The 22,568-nt window shown below is 41.7% G+C and overlaps 1 protein-coding gene across 1 annotated transcript in view; it reads left to right on the top strand.

Moving 5' to 3' along the window:
* The window catches only part of REEP5 (receptor accessory protein 5), a 40,394-nt gene extending 21,248 nt beyond the window's left edge, over positions 1-19,146 (top strand). Inside the window, exons 4-5 of the mRNA XM_025866891.2 lie at positions 13,239-13,407; positions 18,952-19,146. Coding sequence (XP_025722676.1) covers positions 13,239-13,407; positions 18,952-19,001 — 219 coding nt within the window. The 3' untranslated portion in view covers positions 19,002-19,146. The remainder of the gene's footprint in view (positions 1-13,238; positions 13,408-18,951) is intronic.
* Positions 19,147-22,568: the final 3,422 nt, after the last annotated feature.

Genomic DNA, 22,568 nt, shown 5'->3' with positions numbered 1-22,568 from the left:
CCACCACTCCAGCAACCCTCAGTTTGTTTCCTGAGATTAAGAATTCCTCATATCAGTGAGGTCATATGATACATGTCTTTCTCAGATTGACTTATTTCCCTCAGCATAATACCCTCCAGTTCCATCCACGTCGTTGCAAATGGCAAGATCTCATTCCTTTTGATGGCTGCATGATATTCCATTGTGTATATATACCACATCTTCTTTATCCATTCATCTGTCGATGGACATCTTGGCTCTTTCCATAGTTTGGCTATTGTGGACATTGCTCCTATAAACATTGGGGTGCACATACCCCTTCGGATCCCTACATTTGTATCTTTGGGGTAAATACCCAGTAGTGCAATTGCTGGATCGTATGGTAGCTCTATTTTCAACTGTTTGAGGAACCTCCATACTGTTTTCCAGAGGGGCTGCACCAGCTTGCATTCCCACCAACAGTGTAGGAGGGTTCCCCTTTCTCCGCATCCCCGCCAACATCTGTCGTTTCCTGACTTGTTAATTCTAGCCATTCTGACTGGTGTGAGGTGGTATCTCATCGAGGTTTTGATTTGGATTTCCCTGATGCCCAGCGATGTTGAGCACTTTTTCATGTGTCTGTTGACCATTTGGATGTCTTCTTTGGAAAAATGTCTGTTCATGTCTTCTGCCTATTTCTTGATTGGATTATTTGTTCTTTGGGTGTTGAGTTTGATAAGTTCTTTATAGATTTTGGATACTAGCCCTTTATCTGATATGTCATTTGCAAATATTTTCTCCCATTATTCTGTCAGTTGTCTTTTGGTTTTGTGGACTGTTTCTTTTGCTGTGCAAAAGCTTTTTATCTTGATGAAATCCCAATAGTTCATTTTTGCCCTTGCTTCCCTTGCCTTTGGCGATGTTTCTAGGAAGAAGTTGCTGCGGCTGAGGTCGAAGAAGTTGCTGCCTGTGTTCTCCTTTAGGATTTTGATGGACTCCTGTCTCACGTTTAGGTCTTTCAACCATTTAGAGTCTATTTTTGTGTGTGGTGTAAGGAAATGGTCCAGTTTCATTCTTCTGCATGTGGCTGTCCAATTTTCCCAACACCATTTGTTGAAGAGACTGTCTTTTTGCCATTGGACATTCTTTCCTGCTTTGTCAAAGATGAGTTGACCATAGAGTTGAGGGTCCATTTCTGGGCTCTTGATTCTGTTCCATTGATCTATGTGTCTGTTTTTGTGCCAGTACCATACTGTCTTGATGATGACAGCTTTGTAATAGAGCTGGAAGTCCAGAATTGTGATGCCACCGGCTTTGCTTTTCTTTTTCAGTATTCCTCTGGCTATTCGGGGTCTCTTCTGGTTCCATACAAATTTTAGGATTATTTGTTCCATTTGTTTGAAAAAAGTGGATGGTATTTTGATGGGGATTGCATTGAATGTGTAGATTGCTCTAGGTAGCATTGACATCTTCACAATGTTTGTTCTTCCAATCCATGAGCATGGAACGTTTTTCCATTTCTTTGTGTCTTCTTCAATTTCTTTCATGAGTATTTTATAGTTTTCTGAGTACAGATCCTTTGCCTCCTTGGTTAAATTTATTCTTAGGTATCTTATGGTTTTGGGTGCAATTGTAAATGGGATAGACTCCTTGATTTGTCTCTCTTCTGTCTTGTTGTTGGTGTATAGGAATGCCACTGATTTCTGTGCATTGATTTTATATCCTGCTACTTGACTGAATTCCTGTATGAGTTCTAGCAGTTTTGGGGTGGAGTCTTTTGGGTTTTCCACGTACAGTATCATATCATCTGCAAAGAGTGAGAGTTTGACTTCCTCTTTGCCGATTTGGATGCCTTTGATTTCTTTTTGTTGTCTGATTGCTGTGGCTAGGACTTCTAATACTATGTTGAATAGCAGTGGTGATAGTGGACATCCCTGCTGCGTTCCTGACCTTAGGGGGAAAGCTCTCAGCTTTTCCCCATTGAGAATGATAATTCGCTGTAGGGTTTTCATAGATGGCTTTTATGATATTGAGGTATGTACCCTCTATCCCTATACTCTGAAGAGTTTTGATCAAGAAAGGATGCTGTACTTTGTCAAATGCTTTTTCTGCATCTATTGAGAGGATCATATGATTCTTGTTCTTTCTTTTGTTAATGTATTGTATCACGTTGATTGATTTGCGGATGTTGAACCAACCTTGCAGCCCAGGGATAAATCCCACTTGGTCATGGTGAATAATCCTTTTAATGTACCGTTGGACCCTATTGGCTAGTATTTTGGTGAGAATTTTTGCATCCATGTTCATCAAGGATATTGGTCTGTAATTCTCCTTTTTGATGGGGTCTTTGTCTGGTTTTGGGATCAAGGTAATGGTGGCCTCATAAAATGAGTTTGGAAGTTTTCCTTCCATTTCTATTTTTTGGAACAGTTTCAGGAGAATAGGTATTAATTCTTCTTGAAATGTTTGGTAGAATTCCCCTGGGAAGCCATCTGGCCCCGGGCTTTTGTTTCTTGGGAGATTTTTGATGACTGCTTCAATTTCCTTAGTGGTTATAGGTCTGTTCAGGTTTTCTATTTCTTCCTGGTTCAATTTTGGTAGTTGATACATTTCTAGAAATGCATCCATTTCTTCCAGGTTATCTAATTTGCTGGCATAGAGTTGCTCCTAATATGTTCTTATAATTGTTTGTATTTCTTTGGTGTTGGTTGTGATCTCTCCTCTTTCATTCATGATTTTGTTGATTTGGGTCATTTCTCTTTTCTTTTTGATCAGTCTGGCCAGGGGTTTATCAATCTTGTTAATTCTTTCAAAGAACTGCTCCTAGTTTCGTTGATCTGTTCTCCTGTTCTTTTGGTTTCTAGTTCATTGATTTCTGTTCTGATCTTTATGATTTCTCTTCTCCTGCTGGGTTTAGGCTTTATTTGCTGTTTTTTCTCTAGCTCCTTTAGGTGTAGGCTTAGGTTGTGTATTTGAGACCTTTCTTGTTTCTTGAGAAAGGCTTGTACTGCTATATACTTTCCTCTCAGGACTGCCTTTGCTGTATCCCAAAGATTTTGAACATTTGTGTTTTCATTTTCATTGGTTTCCATGAATTTTTTTAATTCTTCTTTAATTTCCTGGTTGACCCATTCATTCTTTAGTAGGATGCTCTTTAGCCTCCATGTTTTTGGGTTCTTTCCGACTTTCCTCTTGTGATTGAGTTCTAGTTTCAAAGCATTGTGGTCTGAAAATATGCAGGGAATAATCCCAAACTTTTGGTACTGGTTGAGACCTGATTTGTGACCTAGGATGTGATCAATTCTGGAGAATGTTCCATGGGCACTAGAGAAGAATGTGTATTCCGTTGCTTTGGGATGGAATGTTCTGAATATGTCTGTGAAGTCCATATGGTCCAGTGTTTCATTTAAAGTCTTTATTTCCTTGTTGATCTTTTGCTTAGATGATCTGTCCATTTCAGTCAGGGGGGTGTTAAAGTCCCCCACTATTATTGTATTGTTGTCAGTGTGTTTCTTTGATTTTGTTATTAATTTCCTTATAAAATTGGCTGCTCCCATGTTAGGGGCATAGATATTGACAATTGTTAGATCTTCTTGTTGGATAGACCCTTTAAGTAGGATATAGTGGCCTTCTTCATCTCTTATTACAGTCTTTATTTTAAAATCTAATTTGTCTGATATAAGGATTGCCACCCCAGCTTTCTTTTGGTGTCCATTAGCATGGTAAATGGTTTTCCACCCCCTCACTTTCAATGTGGGGGTGTCTTTGGGTCTAAAATGAGTCTCTTGCCGACAGCATATTGATGGGTCTTGTTTTTTAATCCATTCTGATAGCCTGTGTCTTTTGATTGGGGCATTTAGCCCATTTACATTCAGGGTAACTATTGAAAGATATGAATTTAGTGCCATTGTATTGCCTGTAAGGTGACTGTGACTGTATATTGTCTGTGTTCCTTTCTAATCTATGCTGCTTTTAGGCTCTCTCTTTGCTTAGAGGACCCCTTTCAGTATTTCTTGGAGGGCTGGTTTCGTGTTTGCAAATTCCTTTAGTTTTTGTTTGTCCTGGAAGATTTTTATCTCTCCTTCTATTTTCAATGACAGCCTAGCTGGATATAGTATTCTTGGCTGCATATTTTTCTCGTTTAGTGCTTTGAAGATATCATGCCAGTCCTTTCTGGCCTGCCAGGTCTCTGTGGATAGGTCTGTTGCCAATCTAATGTTTCTACCATTGTAGGTTACATATCTCTTCTCCCAAGCTGCTTTCAGGATTTTCTCTTTGTCTCTGAGACTCGTAAGTTTTACTATTAGATGTCGGGGTGTTGATCTATTTTTATTGATTTTGAGAGGGGTTTTCTGTGCCTCCTGGATTTTGATGCCTATTTCCTTCCCCACATTAGGGAAGTTCTCTGCTATAATTTGCTCCAATATACCTTCTGTCCCTCTCTCTCTTCTTCTTCTGGGATCCCAATTATTTTAATGTTGTTTCGTCTTATCGTATTGCTTATCTCTCGAATTCTGCCCTCGTGATCCTGTAGTTGTTTCTCTCTCTTTCTCAGCCTCTTTATTTTCCATCATTTGGTCTTCTATATCACTGATTCTCTCTTCTGCCTCATTTATCCTAGCAGTTAGTGCCCCCATTTTTGATTGCACCTCATTAATAGCTTTTTTGATTTCGACTTGGTTAGATTTTAGTTCTTTTATTTCTCCAGAAAGGGTTTCTCTAATAACTTCCACGCTTTTTTCAAGCCCAGCTAGTATCTTTAAACTCATGATTCTGAACTCTAGGTCCAACATCGTACTAATATCCATATTGAGTAGGTCCCTGGCAGAGGGTACTACCTCTTGTTCTTTTTGCTGAGGTGATTTTTTTCGTCTTGTCATTTTGTCCAGAGGAGAATAGATGAATGAGAGAACAAAATGCTAACAGGTTAACAACGTCCCCAGCAAATATACAAATCAGAAAAGACCTGAAACCAGGGGAAAAGAAAGGGAAAGAAAGAAAGAAAGAGGAGAAAAAAAAAGAAAAAGAAGATAAAAACAAACAAAAACAGAACAATACAAAAAAAACCCAAATATGATCAGATATGATCAGGCTAGTGCATAGATCAGTGCCACACACTGGATTTTGGGCGTATTTTGGTCTGTTAGAAGAAAGTGCCTCCTAAAATTTTAAAGGAAGAAAGACTTATACATGTACAAAATAAGGGTTGATAGAATGAAGGGATGGAAGATGACTGTAAAGATGAAAATTATAAAAGATTTTATAAAAGGAATTGATAAGTTGTTTGAAAAAAGAAAGAAGATTAAAAAAAAAGGGAGAGAATGTGATCAGGCAGGAGACTAGAACAAAGCCATACAAACCAGTGATTTAGGGTATATTTTGATCTGTTAGAAGCAACTGTATCTCAAAATTTTAAAGAGAGAACAACTTATATATACATGCCAAAAATAAGGGTAACTACTATGAAGGGATAAAATATGACTCTAAAAAAGAAAAATAAAAAATGTTTTTTTTAAAAAAAGGGTTTGATAAGATGTCAGTTGAAAAAGGGAAAAAGAAAAATTAAAAAAAAACAGTTAAAAAAATTAACTTTAAAAAACTAATAAATCATGGTAAAAAAGCCATGAATTCTATGTGCAGTATTCCCCTAGCGCTGGAGTTCTCCCGTTCTCCTTGATAGGTAAACTTGGTCTTGACTGGCTGTTCCTGCTGATCTTCTGGGGGAGGGGCCTGTTGCTGTGGTTCCCAAATGTCTTTGCCGGAGGCGGAATTGCCCCGCCCTTGTCGGTCCGGGCCAAGCAAGCTGCTCGGGTTTGCTCTCGGGAGCTTTTGTTCCCTGCAAGCTCTCTGTACAGTTTTGGAGGATGAGAGTGAAAATGGTGGCCTCCCAATCTCCAGCCGGAGGAGCTGAGAACTCGGGGCCCCGCTCCTCAGTGCACCCCCAGAGAAAAGCAGTCACTCCCGTCTCCCTGGTCTCCGGCCGCACTCCGTGCTCACCCGGCCTGTGACCGAGAGTTTCTATCTCTGGCTCCCGACCCTGTGTGGAGTCTCCAAACCCAGCAGATCCCTGCGGTGCGCTCCCGCGCCGTTCCTCCCCGGGGAGGAAGGGGAGTCTCCCCGGATCTGCCGCTTGTTGGGTCCCTGCTGGAGGAGTAGTGGCCAGACTGGGCCGCAGATCACGGTTTATGGCAACCCGGAGCTGACAGCCCACGCCTTGGCTCCGTCTCTGCAGCCGGCTTCCCCGCTCCGATACCTGGGAGCTCTGCCGCACTCAGGCACCCCCGGTCTTTCTGTGACCCTGAGGGTTCTGAGACCACACTGTCCCGTGAAGGTTCCACCCCCCGCTTAGCCACTGGAGTGATGTCCCTCAGCGGAGCCGACTTCTAAAAGGTCCGATTTTGTGCTCCGTGGCTCTATCACTTGCCAGAAGCGGCCGACGGAGGCCCCCTCCCCCGCCGTCTATCCTCCCGAATATCGCCTCGATTCACTTCTCCGCATGTCCTACCTTCCAGTAAGTGGTCGCTTCTCTGTTCAGAGAGTTGTTGCTACTCTTTTCTTCGATCTCCTGTTGAGTTCGTAGGTGTTCAGAATGGTTTGATCCCCATTCAGCTGAATTCTTGAGACCAGACGAAATCCAGGTCTCCTACTCCTCCGCCATCTTGCTCCGCCCCTACATGATTAGTTTGTGATGTAGTGTTCCATGATTCATTGTTTGTGCATAACACCCAGTGCTCCACGCAGAACGTGCCCTCCTTAATACCCATCACCAGGCTAACCCATCCCCCCACCCCCCTCCCCTCTAGAACCCTCAGTTTGTGTATCTCACTTTTTAAATTAACATAATACTAGGAGTATTTTCTCATGTTATTCAATATTCTGACAAATGGTCTAATCCATTATAGGTGGTAATATACTAATTTCCCAATTGATGAACATTTAGGACATTTAGATGCAGTTTTAACAAATGCTGCAATGAATAGCTTTGTGCCTCCTCTTTACGCTCATTTAGATCATTTTCTAGATTTTTTAAATGAGGTTGAATAAACTCCAGCCAGTTTAACTCCTAACCCAACGGTTCCAACTGTCACCTCTACTGCTTCACCCATGATGGACAGCAGAACATTTCTCTTAACCTTGTGGACAGCAAAAAGAACAGGGAAATCTTCCCTTCCACTTGTTTTTTTTAACTTTTATTGATGCATGCTGAGCAGTCTGCTTTAACTTTTGCCTATCACTCACTATTCCTGGAGTTACATTGTGAAAGCTTCCTATGACTTTTTTTTCTGATCAGGTGATGGTAGCATATCAGCAGGTCAGTGTTGAAGGGTGGGTTTTTTTGTTTTTTGACATTAACTCAGTTCTGCCCAGGCTGGTCCCAAACTGTATATAAAACATATCCCTACCTTGGAAATACCTCTTCTAGGAGAAAACTGGATGATGACAGCATTAGAACCACAGACAGAATTATCTGACCTGCTGTAATCTGTAATTTAAGGAGTTAGTATGTTAGTGCTCATCGTGACAAGAATCAGTTAAAATAGTACAGGCTCTTTGTCTGGACTGCAGGTAAGAGTGGGCTTGTGTTTGCTCATGGGAGCATCGTCAGTTGGCACTTTGAGGGCAGCTTGATTAAAAGGTGGGGGGGCGCGGTGCCTGGGTGGCTCAAGTCAGTTAAGCGTCTGACTCTTGATTTCAGCTCAGGTCATGATCTCAGGGTCATGGGATCGAGAGCCACGTCAAGCTCCGCGCTCAGTAGGGAGTCTGCTTGTCCCTCTCCCTCTGCTCCTCTCTCTGTCTCCCTCAGATAAGTAAACAAACAAAACATAAATAAATTAGTAAAATCTTTAAAAATAATAATAGAAGGATGGTTGGATATGTGTAGTTCAGGGTACTACTGGGCTCTAGAACAGTTATGTAGATTAAGAAAAGGGAGTTATAAAAGCTGGTGGCTGAATATCACCATGAGAGTTGAAAAGTAATTAACTTTATTTTTTAATACAAGAAAACTATTTCATTTGAAAACTGGGAAATGCTAACAATTTAGGTAGAGAGCAGTAATTATTTTACTGTCCCAAGACAATAGCTAGAGGGTACTGGGAAGAAACGAGCAGCCCAGAGTACAGCCTACTCACATTGGAGAGGTACAAAAATATAGACACTTAGGTCTGGTTCTGTCTGGTAGTCTTGCCTTCATTCGTCCAGAAAAGATGAATGAATTAGCTTTTCTGGATTGCCGAGGGGTCGATGTCTACATGGGCAGATAATACTTCAGAGGTTTTCAACAACAGTGAGGACTGTAGGACTTGGTAGTACTGCTGCTATCTGGTGTACTTTCTTCAAGGACATTACTTTGTGACTTGCCTAAAATCCTATGGAAGAGAAAACTGACTCTTAGGGAGGTTGTTTATGACTTTACCTCAAGTCATAAAATAAAGTACATACCAACTGATGCCTAATCCAGTGAGTCATTTCCACTCCACCTTGATGCTGATGCTTGTAATACGGACATCTATCTCTACATCAGTAATCCATTCCTGAAAATTGGATATTTTACATAGGAACACCAGGCAGGAGACTATTTCCTGCACTTTTAAATGGTAAAAATTAAGATGTATAAATCTAAAACTCCATACCAGTTTCCCAAATATTAGTAAAACTCAGCAAAATACCCCTTTATAACTAACAAATGTGCACCACTAATAGCTCTCCAGTTAACAGAGTTGGTAAGAAATTATTGCTTTGTATGCAGTAGTACATGGCCTGAATACTCTGCATACTCTTTAAAATGTCCACATGGAATTCTAATTCAATGTCAGGAATGTAGTTTTTCCTTTTTCCTGCACATCATTTTGTTTAAACTGTTGTATTGAGTTTGGGGTGTGTGTGTATTAGCGTTACCTATATAAGCAACCAATGGAAAACATTGTGTGATGTTTGGATATTAAGAACCAGAAATCTTGGGGGCGCCTAGGTGGCTCAGTTGGTTAAGCGACTGCCTTTGGCTCAGGTCATGATCCTGGAGTCTCTGGATCGAGTCCCGCATCAGGTTCCCTGCTCGGCAGGGAGTCTGCTTCTCCCTCTGGCCCTCTTCCCTCTCGTGCTATCTCTCATTCTCTCTCTCTCAAATAAATAAATAAAATCTTAAAAAAAAAAAAGAACTAGAAATCTTGGGGCGCCTGGGTGGCTCAGTAGGTTAAGCATCCGATGTGGTTTCGGCTCAGGTCGGGATTTTGGGCTTGTGAAATTGAGCCCCTCCCTCATGGGCCTTCGAGCTCAGCAGAGAGTCTGCTTGGGATTCTCTCCCTCAGTCTCTGCCTCTGCTCCTCCCCTGTGTACACACGTTCTCTCTCTCAAATAAGTAAATCTTTCAAAAAGTAAATAAATAATAACCAGAAGTCTTCCAGAAGCAAATGTTAATGAGAGAGATGGTCCGCAGAGTCTGCCGGTAATTAACCTGGCTCTAAGCAGAGGCAGTGGAAGCGAAAGCCAGTGAAAGATGGAGTTGCTCCATTCTGTATTTTGGGTTACTACAGGTGTGTAGTTAAGAAAATCAAGGTTTCAGGGCGCCTGGGTGGCTCAGTCGTTGGGCGTCTGCCTTCGGCTCGGGTCATGATCTCAGGGTCCTGGGATCAGGCCTCGCATCGGGCTCCCTGCTCGGCGGGAAGCCTGCTTCTCCCTCTCCCACTCCCCCTGCTTGTGTTCCTTCTCTTGCCGTGTCTCTCTCTGTCAAATAAATAAATAAAATCTTAAAAAAAAAAAGAAAGAAAGAAAGAAAATCAAGGTTTCTCTGGCAACATCTTAAAATTCAGTAGGATAGCCGGCCAAGCCCAGCAGGTGCTAGCGCAGAGTTGCTGGGAAAACTAACAGGAAACGTGGACCGACCCACACAAACTGTGAGGTGCTGAGGGTATTTCAGGGAATTGGCTCCATTTAAGGGCTTGGACCTATAGCAGAAGGTGCCACTCTGCCATTATGTATCTGTGAGGGCTCGGCAGAGTTTGGGTTGGTTGCACAGATGTGTGTAGTGAGACTAGGAGGTGGCTGGTCTGAATGTTTATTCTTCCCCTTCCTATTGCCGTGCTTTCCCTTCCTTGCTTTTCTCACTCTGAGCATTCTGTTTTCCTGCTATTATGCTCAATAAATGAGCTGTGGAGTCTGTCATACATCAGGGGGAGGAGAGTTGAGGGAGAGTTGGCTTAAAATTGTAACTTGGAGATTACGATGGGGAATTGCACTTGGTTGAGCACTCAGATATGGGAAGCACCCTGCATAGTCCATCCAGTTCAGAAATTCTCAACCTTTTGGAAATATATGAAGGAAATTTTGTTTGTAGCTGTTAATAGTCACTGATTTCTATTTAGGAGTATTTCATGGTGTTGTCTAGTATAGTTTGGCTTGAACATTTACATGTTGAAAAATACATACTGTTTATGATAAATTACTTTCACTTTATTTTTCCTTTATTTTGCCATTAGAGAACTTCTTGATTTTTTTTTGGAATTTATATGTGTAGGTATATTATTAAATTTTATTTCGGGTAGTAAAAGAGTTACAAAATAATTGTTTAAAAAGGGTATATGTTGGGGGCGCCTGGGTGGCTCAGTTGATTAAGCCTCTGCCTTCAGCTCTGGTCGTGATCCCAGGGGCTGGGATGGAGCCTCGCTGCTGTGGGCTCCCTGCTCAGTGGGGAGCTTGCTTCTCCCTCTGTCTCTCCCCCTGCTCGTGCTCCCCCTCCCTCCCTCCCTCCCTCTCTTTCTCTCTCAAATAAATAAATAAAATATTTTTTAAGAAAAGGGTATATGTTGGTTTTGGGATTTGATTATAATTACCCCATTTAAAGCTAATCACTTAAGCTGTTACTGTTCCATGGCTGTTGGTAGAAGACAGTGTTCTTGGGACAGAGACAGAGCCCTAGCTATTCTGGATGGTCCAGATGTTTCTTATTTTCTCACAAAATCTATCTGAGGTAGATTTTTTTTTTTAATTTTAGTTAACGCCTATTTATGTTATAAAGTCTGTACAGACTTAAGCAATTAAGTAACTCACACAAGGTTTGCCTCACTAGTAAGTGGCAGAACCAGGGTTAGAACCCAGTTTCTCTGAGCTTATTCTTTTAATCTCTATATCTGTAGTATATAATTGCCTTAAAATCAGTTTTGTTGGGCACCTGGGTGGCTCAGTCATTAAGCATCTGCCTTCGGCTCAGGTCATGATCCCAGGGTCCTAGGATCGAGTCTGCATCGGGCTCTCTGCTCGGCGGGGAGCCTGCTTCTCCCTCTCCCTCTGCCTGCCACTCTGCCTATTTGTGCTCTCTCTCTCTCTCTGTTAAATAAATTAAAAAATCAATTTGTTGGGTGGAGAGATCTGTATATTTTTAGATCAAGATTTTTAGTTTTGTGTTCCTTGTTCTTATTAGTTTCCAGTTTCAGATACCAATTTCTGGTGGAAGTGTTAAAAATTATGATTGTGGATTTTCTCCATTTATATAATTCTGACTTTTTAATTTACATAATTCAAAGCTATATTTGGAACCTATCTATAATTATAAAATTATAAAAACAAAAATTATATAGATAATTCTGTAATTGCACATAAATATACAAAGCTATATATAATTTATATTTTCAAAGATATGTAGGTTTGTGTGAATCTTGGCAAATTGTTTTTCTTCTTTATCACGGTTTACTTACTTGGCCTTAAATAGTGTTTATGTATTGTTAATATTACTAAATGCGCTGTTTTGAGAATTGCTATCTGTCTGCAACACCTCCTTACACCCTTCTGTTTTCGGTGCCCCTAGCCGGCTTTGTCTTAGGGGTGTTTCTGGTAAGGAGCACATAGCCGTGATTTGTTTTTAATCCAGTCTGATGAGCCCCTGTCTTTCAAAAGCTTGCCCCCTGCTCTCCTGTGCCTGTAACAAATTCTAATTTATGAATACTACTTTTCCAGAGTTCTGTAGTTCAGATAATCTAGAGTCATCTGTTGAGAACATGTTTTGTATTCTGAGCGTGGTAGAAGCCCAAAATGCACTACAAAACTTCTCAGAGCCAACATGGTACTGATGGAGTGAGCTTTAGGGCACAAATATGTGCATTTTAAGCTCAAGCTCTCTGTTATTGGTATTAGCCCCTTACCAGCTTTTTATCTCTAGAGCAAACTTAAAAGACTATCTTAGAAAAGCATTGTAACTTCTTGATTGCTTGAATATATTCTTTGGATTGGAATAACAGGGACTAAGGCTGTAGAGTTTAATTTATAGCGTAAGAAGTAGGAGATTTTTTTCTTTAAGAAGCTGTAAAATGCACAGATTGGGAATCTCTAGAAGTGACTTCTATTTTGTGGCTGTGTGGAAGACAATACAGTTAGAATCTTTTAAACTGAAAGAACCCAGTAGGTTGTTTGTTTAACTTTCTAGGGAAATGAGCATGTTTCTGTGCAGATCCCCCTTCTTGCTCAGTATCTTAGACAAGAATAAACTCCTGGGACTGAGTTGTTGTCATTTGAAAAAATAGTAAAACTTTTTTGGACATACAGTGTGACAGTTCTTGTTTTTTAAGTTTTTAGGGCATAATTCTTGTCCATTTTTCATTCCGATGGCAAAGTAGAGTTAGGAATGATATTATTTTATTTTATTCCAATGGCAAAAGAAAGAGTTAGGAATATCTTAATTCAAAGGGGAAGATGATGAAGAGCTGACTGTAAAGATTCCTGGAAGGCAAAAACTACCAAAAACTGAGATTCTGCTAAGGGAAGAATTCAAAACATGGCCAGGGTATTTTGTCTATAACAGATGAAAAAATGTGACAGACCTACTGGGGTAAGCCAGTGAGAAAAAGCCTTGTAGATACGAGGCTTATCCAGACAGCTTTCTTTACACATGCAGGTAAATACTGTGTTTCTTCAGTTGATTTTTAAGAGTTATTAATAAAACTTCTTGCAGCTATAAACTAAAAAGTAATTCAAGTTAGGAAAGAAGTTAAGCTGTTGGACTTGGTGTGTTTTCCCTTTCTTTTTTCAGTCTCAACTTTTCCTTACTAGGTCATTTGTCGGGTGTTTTTTCCACCTAAGAAAAGTGCACTTGTAGCCTACAGAAAATACTGGAAATGCTGTTGGAGAACATAGCCGAGGCAGTGCCATCTCAGAGCAGCGGTGGGCAGTGTGTGTTGTCAGGATGCCTGCTGCCTGTCCCGTTTCCATGGTTACCGTGCAGCCTGTGTTGTCAGGATGCCTGCTGCCTGTCCCATTACCATAGTTACCATGCAGGCTCTCTTTCTGTGCAGTGCGGCTTCCTGTTGTGGTGCATGGCCCCAAGCCCTTCTAACGGGGCCGAACTGCTGTACAAGCGCATCATCCAACCTGTCTTCCTGAAGCATGAGTCCCAGGTGGACACTATGGTGAATGACTTGAAGGACAAAGCCAAAGAGACTGTAGATACCATCACTAAAGAAGGTAAGACTCGGGGGCAGTTGGGTTCAGCAGGTGGGAGGAATTGGGGGTCCTGGGCCCAAATAATAAGCTGCTTCTCCTCCTCTCCTGTCAGCTTTCCTCAGCTAAATGCCAAGGCCACTCTGCGATCTCTTGACCAACACTTTGCCTGTTGCCCTTTACTTTTCCCCAGATTCTTCCACCATGCTACATTTAAGGCACTATTTGGTCAGCATATTAGGAAAAATGACTTTCCTGTGCTGGGTAGAGATTTTAGAGAATCATCTGTATTTATATACAAGTATAATCTCTTTAATACATTTCAGGTTGAACTGTTTAATATGCTTTTGTTATAGGTCAAGAGAATGCCCTTTCCGTTCTCCTGATTCATTTATTCAGCATTTATTTATTGAGGTGCTTAATATGTGCCAAGCATGTTCGTAGCACTGAGGATGAGCCAGTGAACCAAATAGACCATACTACTTGAACTCATGAAGCTTACACTCTTGTTGAGAGATACAATAAACTTTTTTTTTTAATTTTTTTTTGTAGATTTTATTTATTTATTTGACAGAGAGAGAGAGAGAGAGAGAGACAGCAAGAGAGGGAACACAAGCCGAGGGAGAAGCAGGCTTCCTGCAGAGCAGGGAGCCCGATGTGGGACTCGATCCCAGGACTCCGGGATCATGACCTGAGCCGAAGGCAGTCGCTTAACCAACTGAGCCACCCAGGCACCCAAGATACAGTAAACTTTTAAAGTTATATGATATAGTTAGCAGAGAATATAGAGAAAAATAAAGCAGATAGGTAGGTAGGGAGTTCCGGGAGCTGAAGGGAAGTTACTTTTAAACAGAATGATTTAGAGAATCCTCACCAAGAAGGCCATACTGGATCAAACTTGAAAGAAACCACGGGGAAGGATGGTCCAGCTAGAGGAAACTGCATGCGGGAGCAGTACGGTTGGAAGGGAGTGAACCAGGCAGGAGAAGAAGGAGATAACGTCAGAGAGGTTGGGGAGAGGAGGCTGGAAGAAGACAGATCATGGAAGGCCTTATAGGCTTTTGTAGAGGCTTTGGCTTTAACTCTGTGAGATGGGGTGCTATTGGAGAACTTTGAGCTGAGGAGCAATATGATCCATCCTGTGCTTTAACAGGATCACTTTGGCCCCTGTATTAAGAATAGACTGAAGGGGGACAGGGAGGAAATCAGGAGACCAGTGGTAAGGTGCTTGCAGTGATCTGGCTGGAGAGGACCACCTGGCTTGGGTCATAGGTGTAGCAGTAGGAGGCAGGAAGTCACTGGAGTCTTGATATATTCTGAAGGTAGAACCAAGAGGATTTGCTCAGGGATCAGGTGTGGAGTAGGAGAGAGGAGTCATGCACGAAGCCAAGCTTTTCAGCCAGAGATGGAAGGATAGAATTGCTGTTGAGCTGGGGGAGCCTAGATATAACAGGCTTAGAGGGGAGAACAAGGAATTCAGTTCTGGATACAAGACCAGATGAGATCACAAAGGGAGTGAATATAGTTAGAAAAGATGAGGTCCAAGACTGAGCCAGGGCATCTCCCAGACTGGGGAGATGAGAAGCAACGGACAAGGCCGACTGATAAGGAGTGGCCAGTTGTGGCAGCAGGAAAACCATGTGACTGGTGTCTTCGGGGCCAAGAAAGTGTTTCGGGCGGGGGGGGGGGGGGGAGTGGTCCATTGTGTCACATGCTGCAGTCGGGTCAAGTAAAGTAGTGACAGAAAACTGGCCATCACACTTGGCAGTGAGGAAGGCACCAGTGCTCTTGACAAAACAGTTTGTGGGGTGGTGGGACTGAAACCCTGATCGGAAGGATGTGAGAGATGGGAGGCAGTGCTGAGAGGGGATAGGTAAGTCTTTTGGGAAATTTCCTGAAAAAGGAGAAGAATGGGGCTGCAACTGGGAGAAGGGGCTAGCGTCCTGAGGGTGTATTTTTCTTCTTCTTCTTAAAGTAGAATGAACAACATATGTTTGAAAATTGGGGGAATGGTCCAGTAGAGAGCAAAAAACTGATATGAATGAGGGGAGAACTACTGGAGCTCTGTCCTTGATTAGACCAGAGGAGCTAGGATCTAGAGTCCAAATAGGATTGGTCACAGGGGCACAACAGTTTATGGTTTATTTTTTTATATAAATTTTAGTTAACATAGTTAACATACAGTGCAGTATTGGTTTCTGGGTAGAATTCAGTGATTCATCGCTTACGTAGAACACCCAGTGCTCGTCACAATAAATGCCCATTCCCCCCCCCCGCCCACCTTCCTCCAGCAACCCTGTTTGTTCTCTGTCCTTAAGAACCTCTTGTGGTTTGTTTCCCTCACTCCCTTTTTTCCTTTCCCCCTTCCCCTATGTTCATCTGTTTTCTTTCTTAAATTCCACATATGAGTGAGATCATATGGTGTTTGTTTTTCTCTGACTTATTTCACTTAGCATAATTCATTCCAGCTCCATCCATGTGATTGCAAATGGCAAGATTTCATTATTTTTGATAGCTGAGTAATAGTCCATAATGTATACACACACACATCTTTGTCCATTCATCTGTTGATGGACATTTGGGCTCTCTCCATAGTTTGGCTGTTGTGGACACTGCTGCTGTAAACATCGGGGTGCATGTACCCCTTCAAATCTGTGTTTTGGGATCCTAGTAGTGCAATTGCTGGATCGCTCTATTGTTAACTTTTTGAGGACCCTCCATACGGCTCTCCAGATGGCTGCACTAGTTTGCCTTCCCAGGGGCACAAGGGTTTCTAACACGAGTAGAGATGCCAGTAGGTGAGTTTATGTGATGGCAGGAGCTTACAGAAGTCACTCCCTGATTGCTCCACATTTCTCAGTAAAGTAGCAAGAAAGGTCAGCGAGAGAGGATGGGACAGAAAGAGATGGTATGAAATCCTGGCCTAGGACTGGGGTCAGGTAACAGCCGTTCCGTTTCTGTGGGCCACCAGCTCTGTCTTGCAGCTACTCACCTCTGCACGGGAGTGTGAAAGCTGCCAGACAAGTCACAAGTGAGCAGACTGGCCGGGGCGGTGGGAGAGTGGCCGGGCTGGGCCAGGTCACTCCTGGCTGCCAGGAGTCAGAGGCTCGCTGCGGATTTGTGTGCAGGAATTTAAAGTGAGGCCGGTTCATCTAGATGTTCCTTCAGCCCCACTCAGCGGCACAGGTGCAGTTGCAGAACATGTGGAGCGCCGTGTCGAGATCTAGGAAGTGAGAGTGGGATTAGGGAGTGGTAGTGTCTGACAGTTGAACTTAAACAGGCCGAGGACGGGAGGGAGGACACAAAGGGGTTGAGGAACAGTGGAGAAGAGGTGGTAGGATCAATGGATTATGAAAGCAGGTGGTGGGGGAGAACTCTGAATCAGGATACCAGAGGGCGTGAGCTGCAAAGGTAGGAGGTGGTGGTGGGCATTGGGATGCTTGACACTGAGATTGTAGAGGGACTGTGGTTACTGGTAGTGATAAGGATCATGGAATGAGTGGCTGGGGTAGGGAGAGAGGCTGGGGTCTCTAGGACGGAATGTAAAGGTTATTGGAGGGGGGAGCCGAGAGGCCAAGATATTGGAAGAATACAGAAATCACCAATAATTAAAATAGGAGGCGTGTGAGAGAGTGATACTAACTTTGGAGCTAAAATCTTCAAGAAATGAGGCAGCAGAGCCCAAGGGTCAGTGGTGATTGGGAAAAGAAAGGCTGGTGGCAGATATAATCTGATGACATGAGGTTCTGAACATGGTGATGAAGAACAGGGACTGCTTACCAAATCCTCCAGAACCACTTGTACCAGGGTCAAGGAAGAAAGGAAAAAAAAAAAAAAAACAGCCACCACCACGGGTGGGGTAACTGGGTTATGGGTATTATTAGGAGGGCACTTGATGAAATGAGCACTGGGTGTTGTAGGCAACTGATGAATCTCTAAATGCTACCTCTGAAACGAACAATACACTGTAGGTTAACTTAAATTGTATTAAAAAAAACGACAAACCAGCCACCACTTGAGAAAAGCAGTGTCCTCAGGGGACAGTCAGATTTCTGTAAAAGTAAGAAGGTAAAAGAAACATTCAGAGAGATGGATAGCTATAGAGGAGATTTTGCTGATGATTCATTGGGTCTTAAGTTCCAGAGGGCACAGGGAGGGTTTTAGAAGTTGGAGAAAAGTGGCAAGGAACATAGAATTACTGTTTTGAGAGCTCTATATTAATTAGAAAGTGAGAGATGAGAATTGACCTGACCACGGGGCAAGTAAGACCCCCAACACAGCTCTCCAGCAGCACAGATATGTTCTTGCTGTTTTCCCTCACACACCTTGCGCTCCGCTGGACTCCTGGGTGCACCGCTCCAGTCTACTTGCATTCATTTTCCTACAATTTTAAGTGTTTTCTGACCTGTAGCCTTCATGTCCTCCCACTTGGGGATTGCCAGTTTCTTTTTAAGAAATTTCCTTTCTGAAAAGAAAAGAAAAAAAAGAAATTTCCTTTCTATTCCTCCCCTCAGCCTAACCAGCAACCTCCGGTGACGTCACTTCTGTCTAGTTCACTCACATTTCTTAGTCCCTTGGTTCTCTTCGATCTCAATACTCTAAAATCCAGTTTTACTTTGATAGGATCCATTCCTAAACAGGAGTGTAAGAATGAAAATAAATTAGGACAGACTTACATGGTGACACATTCTAGACTTTTCTCAGAGCTTCTGGATTCTCTAGGAAGTAAATTTTTACAATGGGCTAGTTAAGAGAGAGGCTGCAATTTCTTAACTCTGTTCAGCGACTTTAATTAAGTGAAGTGAGAACAGCCCTCAGGCAGTTGGTGAACAAGGTAGGACTGGCATCGCTGGACTCCAGGCCCGTCAAAGACAGGTGCCATTTATGGATTCTCCAGGAGGCCCTGGAGGCTTCCACAACACCCCCGCCCCCCCATCGTACACACCACACTAGTTCTTACAGCTTGTTCCAAGTCACATGGTAATTAGGAAGAGGAAAGTTTAGTTTCCCACAGATGTAAGAATATTTTCTTGATGAATGTAGCATCTTGACACCAACATACAGCAAACTCTTGCCATCATGGGGGAAATGGCGGCACAGTGAAGAGAATATAAATGTGTATAAATAGTCCATCGTTTCTGGGTTGTGGGAATGAGAACTTTCTCTGATTTTTTGTCACCCTGGGATAGACCTAGTTGTCATCAGATTGAGACATAGATTATACAGGTGAGCACCCAGACGCAAACGAGGATTTCTCGACTGTACAGAGAGACACTGGACGTGTCAGGAATCTCTGCTGCTTGTGCCCCTTGGGGGTGGGGGACAGATGGCTTAGGTGACACTGCTACTGTAAGGGGGCTAGGCCAGCTGACGTTGAAGAACTTTGCTGGAGTACTCCAGATTTGGGCTCTGAAGAGGTGTCTTCATCTCCTGGAAACTCTTAGCCCAGCCGCAAGCCTCAGTGCTCTTGTCTGAACAGGAGTCATCCAAGTTGCTGTCTAGTCACTACATTAGGCACGGAGCCTGTATTGCAAGTTGCCTTGACACAATATTCTTTCCTCCTCACAGCCAAGAAAGCAGCAGTGAATTTACTCGGTGAAGAAAAGAAGAGCACCTAAACCAATGACTGGATGAAACCTTTCTGCCCTCACTGTACCTTCCTATTAGCGCTTGGTATTATATTAGGGACTGTGGTATAATCATTTTAATAATGTTGCCTTGGAAACACTTTTGATATATTAAAAAGAGGAATGTGTTGGTTTTTTTGTTTTGTTTTTTTTTTTGCTTACTTTTATTGTCTATATACACAGGGAGCACTTAAATTTAATGCAATGGGCAGTGTCCAAATTTTTGGAAAATATATTTTGCCTCTGGGTGGGAAAAGATAATGTTACCATCCTGCAGGAAATGCAAACTTGAAATTCTATATCCCATAGGCTTTGTACTTCAGCAGGCTCTCTCTGCATGCATTTTCTCTGTACTTACATTTTAAGATAATCCCTAAGGTTCTACTTCATGTAATGTACAATTTTGTATTAAATGTTTTTAAGATATTTGTGCATACATATATGTAGGGAAATGTTACTGACTGTGACATGTATAATGCTCATAGGGAGCACCTGCCAAAAGCTAAAGGTTTCAGTGTGCTGGTGTGATCTGTTAAGTAAGGCTTCAGAAAATTAATGCTGATATTTCCAATGAATAGTTAAGTGATCAGTGAGGTTGAATGGGGGCTGGCCTGGTTGCTCTAACACTGCAGCAGCTGAATACCAGAATAGCTCTGTAAAGCAGTCACTTTAGTGATAAATGGGGAAAGGTACCCACACACCAGTAATACACAGCTCCCAAATCCCTGTAGAACCAGTACTATTGTCTTGTGGCCTTCTAAAAAATTGTCTGTTTTTAAGATGCTATAATGGAAACCATCCCTGGTTTCTCCGTCAGAGCTGAGTAACATGTTGGTTTAGTCTTGTTTTTTTACCTAGTCTTTTTTTTTTTTTAACCAGTTTAAGGAATCTCTAGACTTGCCCACCTTTGATTACATGTATGTTCTCATTTGTATCATTAGCAGTTACATGCTAATGATGACACCAGGCTCTAAGAGCAATTCTGGGAGAATGAAGGATGATATAACCTATTATCTGGTTGGCAGTGAAATCAAACTGCCTTCACCTTCTTTCTCTGGTGTTTAATGTCAAACACAAGAGGCCTCCCCAGTTTGTAAGTCAGAATCATCTGTGGTCCATTTAAATGCCTTCATCTTTATATTTCATTTTGATAAACTGCAGATAACTACATAGTTTAAGTACAGAACAAAAAGTTAAAATTAAGGTTTCCAGCTTGATTAGCCTGCTTTAAAAGGAAGCTCGACAACTCGTCTGAACGAGAAAACCCGAGCTTCACACCAACCATACTGCTAGGATCCTTCCGAATTAGATTACACTGACTAAAACAAAACTGAGTGTAACAAAATGAAAACAAGTTTAAATATCCGGCCTGTAAAATACCTCTTAAGGGAGAAAGAGAGGATTAGTGTCTTTTGGATAACAGTTAAGACCATAATGAAATCTCATGATGTAAAAAATATCAAAGATATCCAGAATTAGGGACACTATCACCTAAATATTATAATATAGATTAGGGTATTTATTTTTTCCTGGTGAAACCGTGGTAATCATAAGGCATTTTATTAAACTTCAAGAAAAGAAAAACTTCTAGAAAACAAGCAATTAATGGTTATTGGGAGTAAAATCAAGCCTTAGATTTAAAAAAAAAAAAGGTACCTCTAGGAGTATTTAAATCTGTTTCCCCATAGTAAATTACACTTTTCTTGGTGGCAGAAGAATGAAAATCAGCAACTTCTATCATACAGAATATATAAAATCAGATTGTTAGTATACAGAATATATAACTTTCAGTATACAAAATATCAGGCAAGATGGGGAAACATAAATGCTACTATTGCTCATAACTACTTACAGGCTGATATCAGTTTAAAAACTACTATAGTAAGAAAATATATTCTGAATGCAATTTTTTTTTGTCCTTTTAGCTTTTTCCTGTAGTGCATTCTGTAAGAAATATGTTACTATTTTGGCAGTCAAAGTGTACATGTTAATGACAGGAGAAGTTAATGAGTGAGTTGAGCAATTCTGTCTCAGTTTAGATTTCCCAAAGAACATATTGCCATGGCTAGAGTATTTGGAAAACTAATTGAGCCAGTATCTAGCTAGAAGACAAGCATTTATTTGTATATGAATGGTGATTTAGGGGTAAGTAAAGTCAAAGAATCTCCACAATTCTCCCCCTACTTGAAAGCTTTCAGACCAATAGTTACTGCTACTCTGAGAGGCTTCTATCCATAGCCTGAAGAGAATGAGCATAGCTCTTAAATAGGTCACCGCCCGTCCTGAAGATGTGATATATTACATGGAAATGGATGTAAATAAAATTGTTATCCCATTAAACTGTTGTTTCATTTTATTTTGGGGGCTTTAAACAAATCTAGAATCAAATTAAGTGAAGTCTGAAGTAAATCCAGATAAATGAACCTGAAACACTGCTTTTTATAGCCCCATTCCTCACCTGGCCTGAGGCTTTCCCCTGGTGACCACGACCTGTCAGAGGAAGACCCCCGAAGGAGAATATACCAGTGGTGAAAAGTTTCTAGCAATAATTAGGTTTAAAGGAAACCTCAACTGCTTTCTACCGCCTATCATGTTACACAGTCTCAGAGAATTTGGTTGCCTCTAAGTATATTTTGACACAGTAAACACTTGTATGTGCCTCCAAATTACTCCGTACTTTAAAGAGACCAAGGAAGAACTTGAGAATCTTATTAAAAATATCTGCTTCTGGAGGGTGTGTTTTGGTCAGCTGTGTCTTCTACATCTGCTTTTACATGTCTGTCTACCTAGAATCATGGTGTCTGGAGTAAGTTCACATCCTTAGCCATCAGATACTAAGTTCTATGTAGTGTGGTAGGAAAGTAAATATATTTGAGAATGACCTTAATTAAACGTTTTTCTGGCTCTTTACTACAATATTAGCTTATAAAATCTATAACATAAACATAGAGGATTAAGAGCAATAAGGAGATTCTTTGGTTAGATCACTGGTTTTCAAACTTAAGTGTGTATTGGATTTTCTCTTGGGGGGAGGGGACTGTTAAAACAGATTGCTAGTCTCATCCCCCAGAGTGTCTGATTCAACAGGTCCGGGGTGGGACTGAAAAATCTGCATTTCCAGTAAATTCCTGGGTGATGCTGATGGTCCAGGAACCACACTTTGAGGTAAAACCACTGGGTTAGGTAAATGCTATCTTTACACTTAGTATACAAGTGGATTTTAGATCTGGCTGCATATTACAATTACCTGAGAAGCTTTCCCAAAAATGCTGGTATCTGCCTCCACTACCAGAAATTCTGACAATCTACTGTGATACCCAGGCACCAGTATGCTTTTAAAACTAGGGTGATTCTGGGGCGCCTGCGTGGCTCAGTCAGTTAAGCGGCTGCCTTTGGCTCAGGTCATGATCCCAGGGTCCTGGGATCAAGCCCCGCATCGGGCTCCCTGCTCAGTGGGAAGCCTGCTTCTCCCTCTCCCTCTGCCCCTGTTTGTGTTCCCTCTCTCGCTGTCAGATAAATAAATAAAATCTTAAAAAACAACTCTAGGGTGATTCTAAT

The sequence above is a fragment of the Callorhinus ursinus genome, unplaced genomic scaffold (genome assembly GCF_003265705.2).
Source record: "Callorhinus ursinus isolate GAN/ISIS: 27379988/994484 unplaced genomic scaffold, GSC_fseal_2.0 scaffold3, whole genome shotgun sequence".
In the NCBI taxonomy this organism is placed as follows: Eukaryota; Metazoa; Chordata; class Mammalia; order Carnivora; family Otariidae; genus Callorhinus; species Callorhinus ursinus.
The sequence above is the reverse complement of the archived record's forward strand: the minus strand, read 5'-3'. Positions and strand labels throughout refer to the sequence as shown.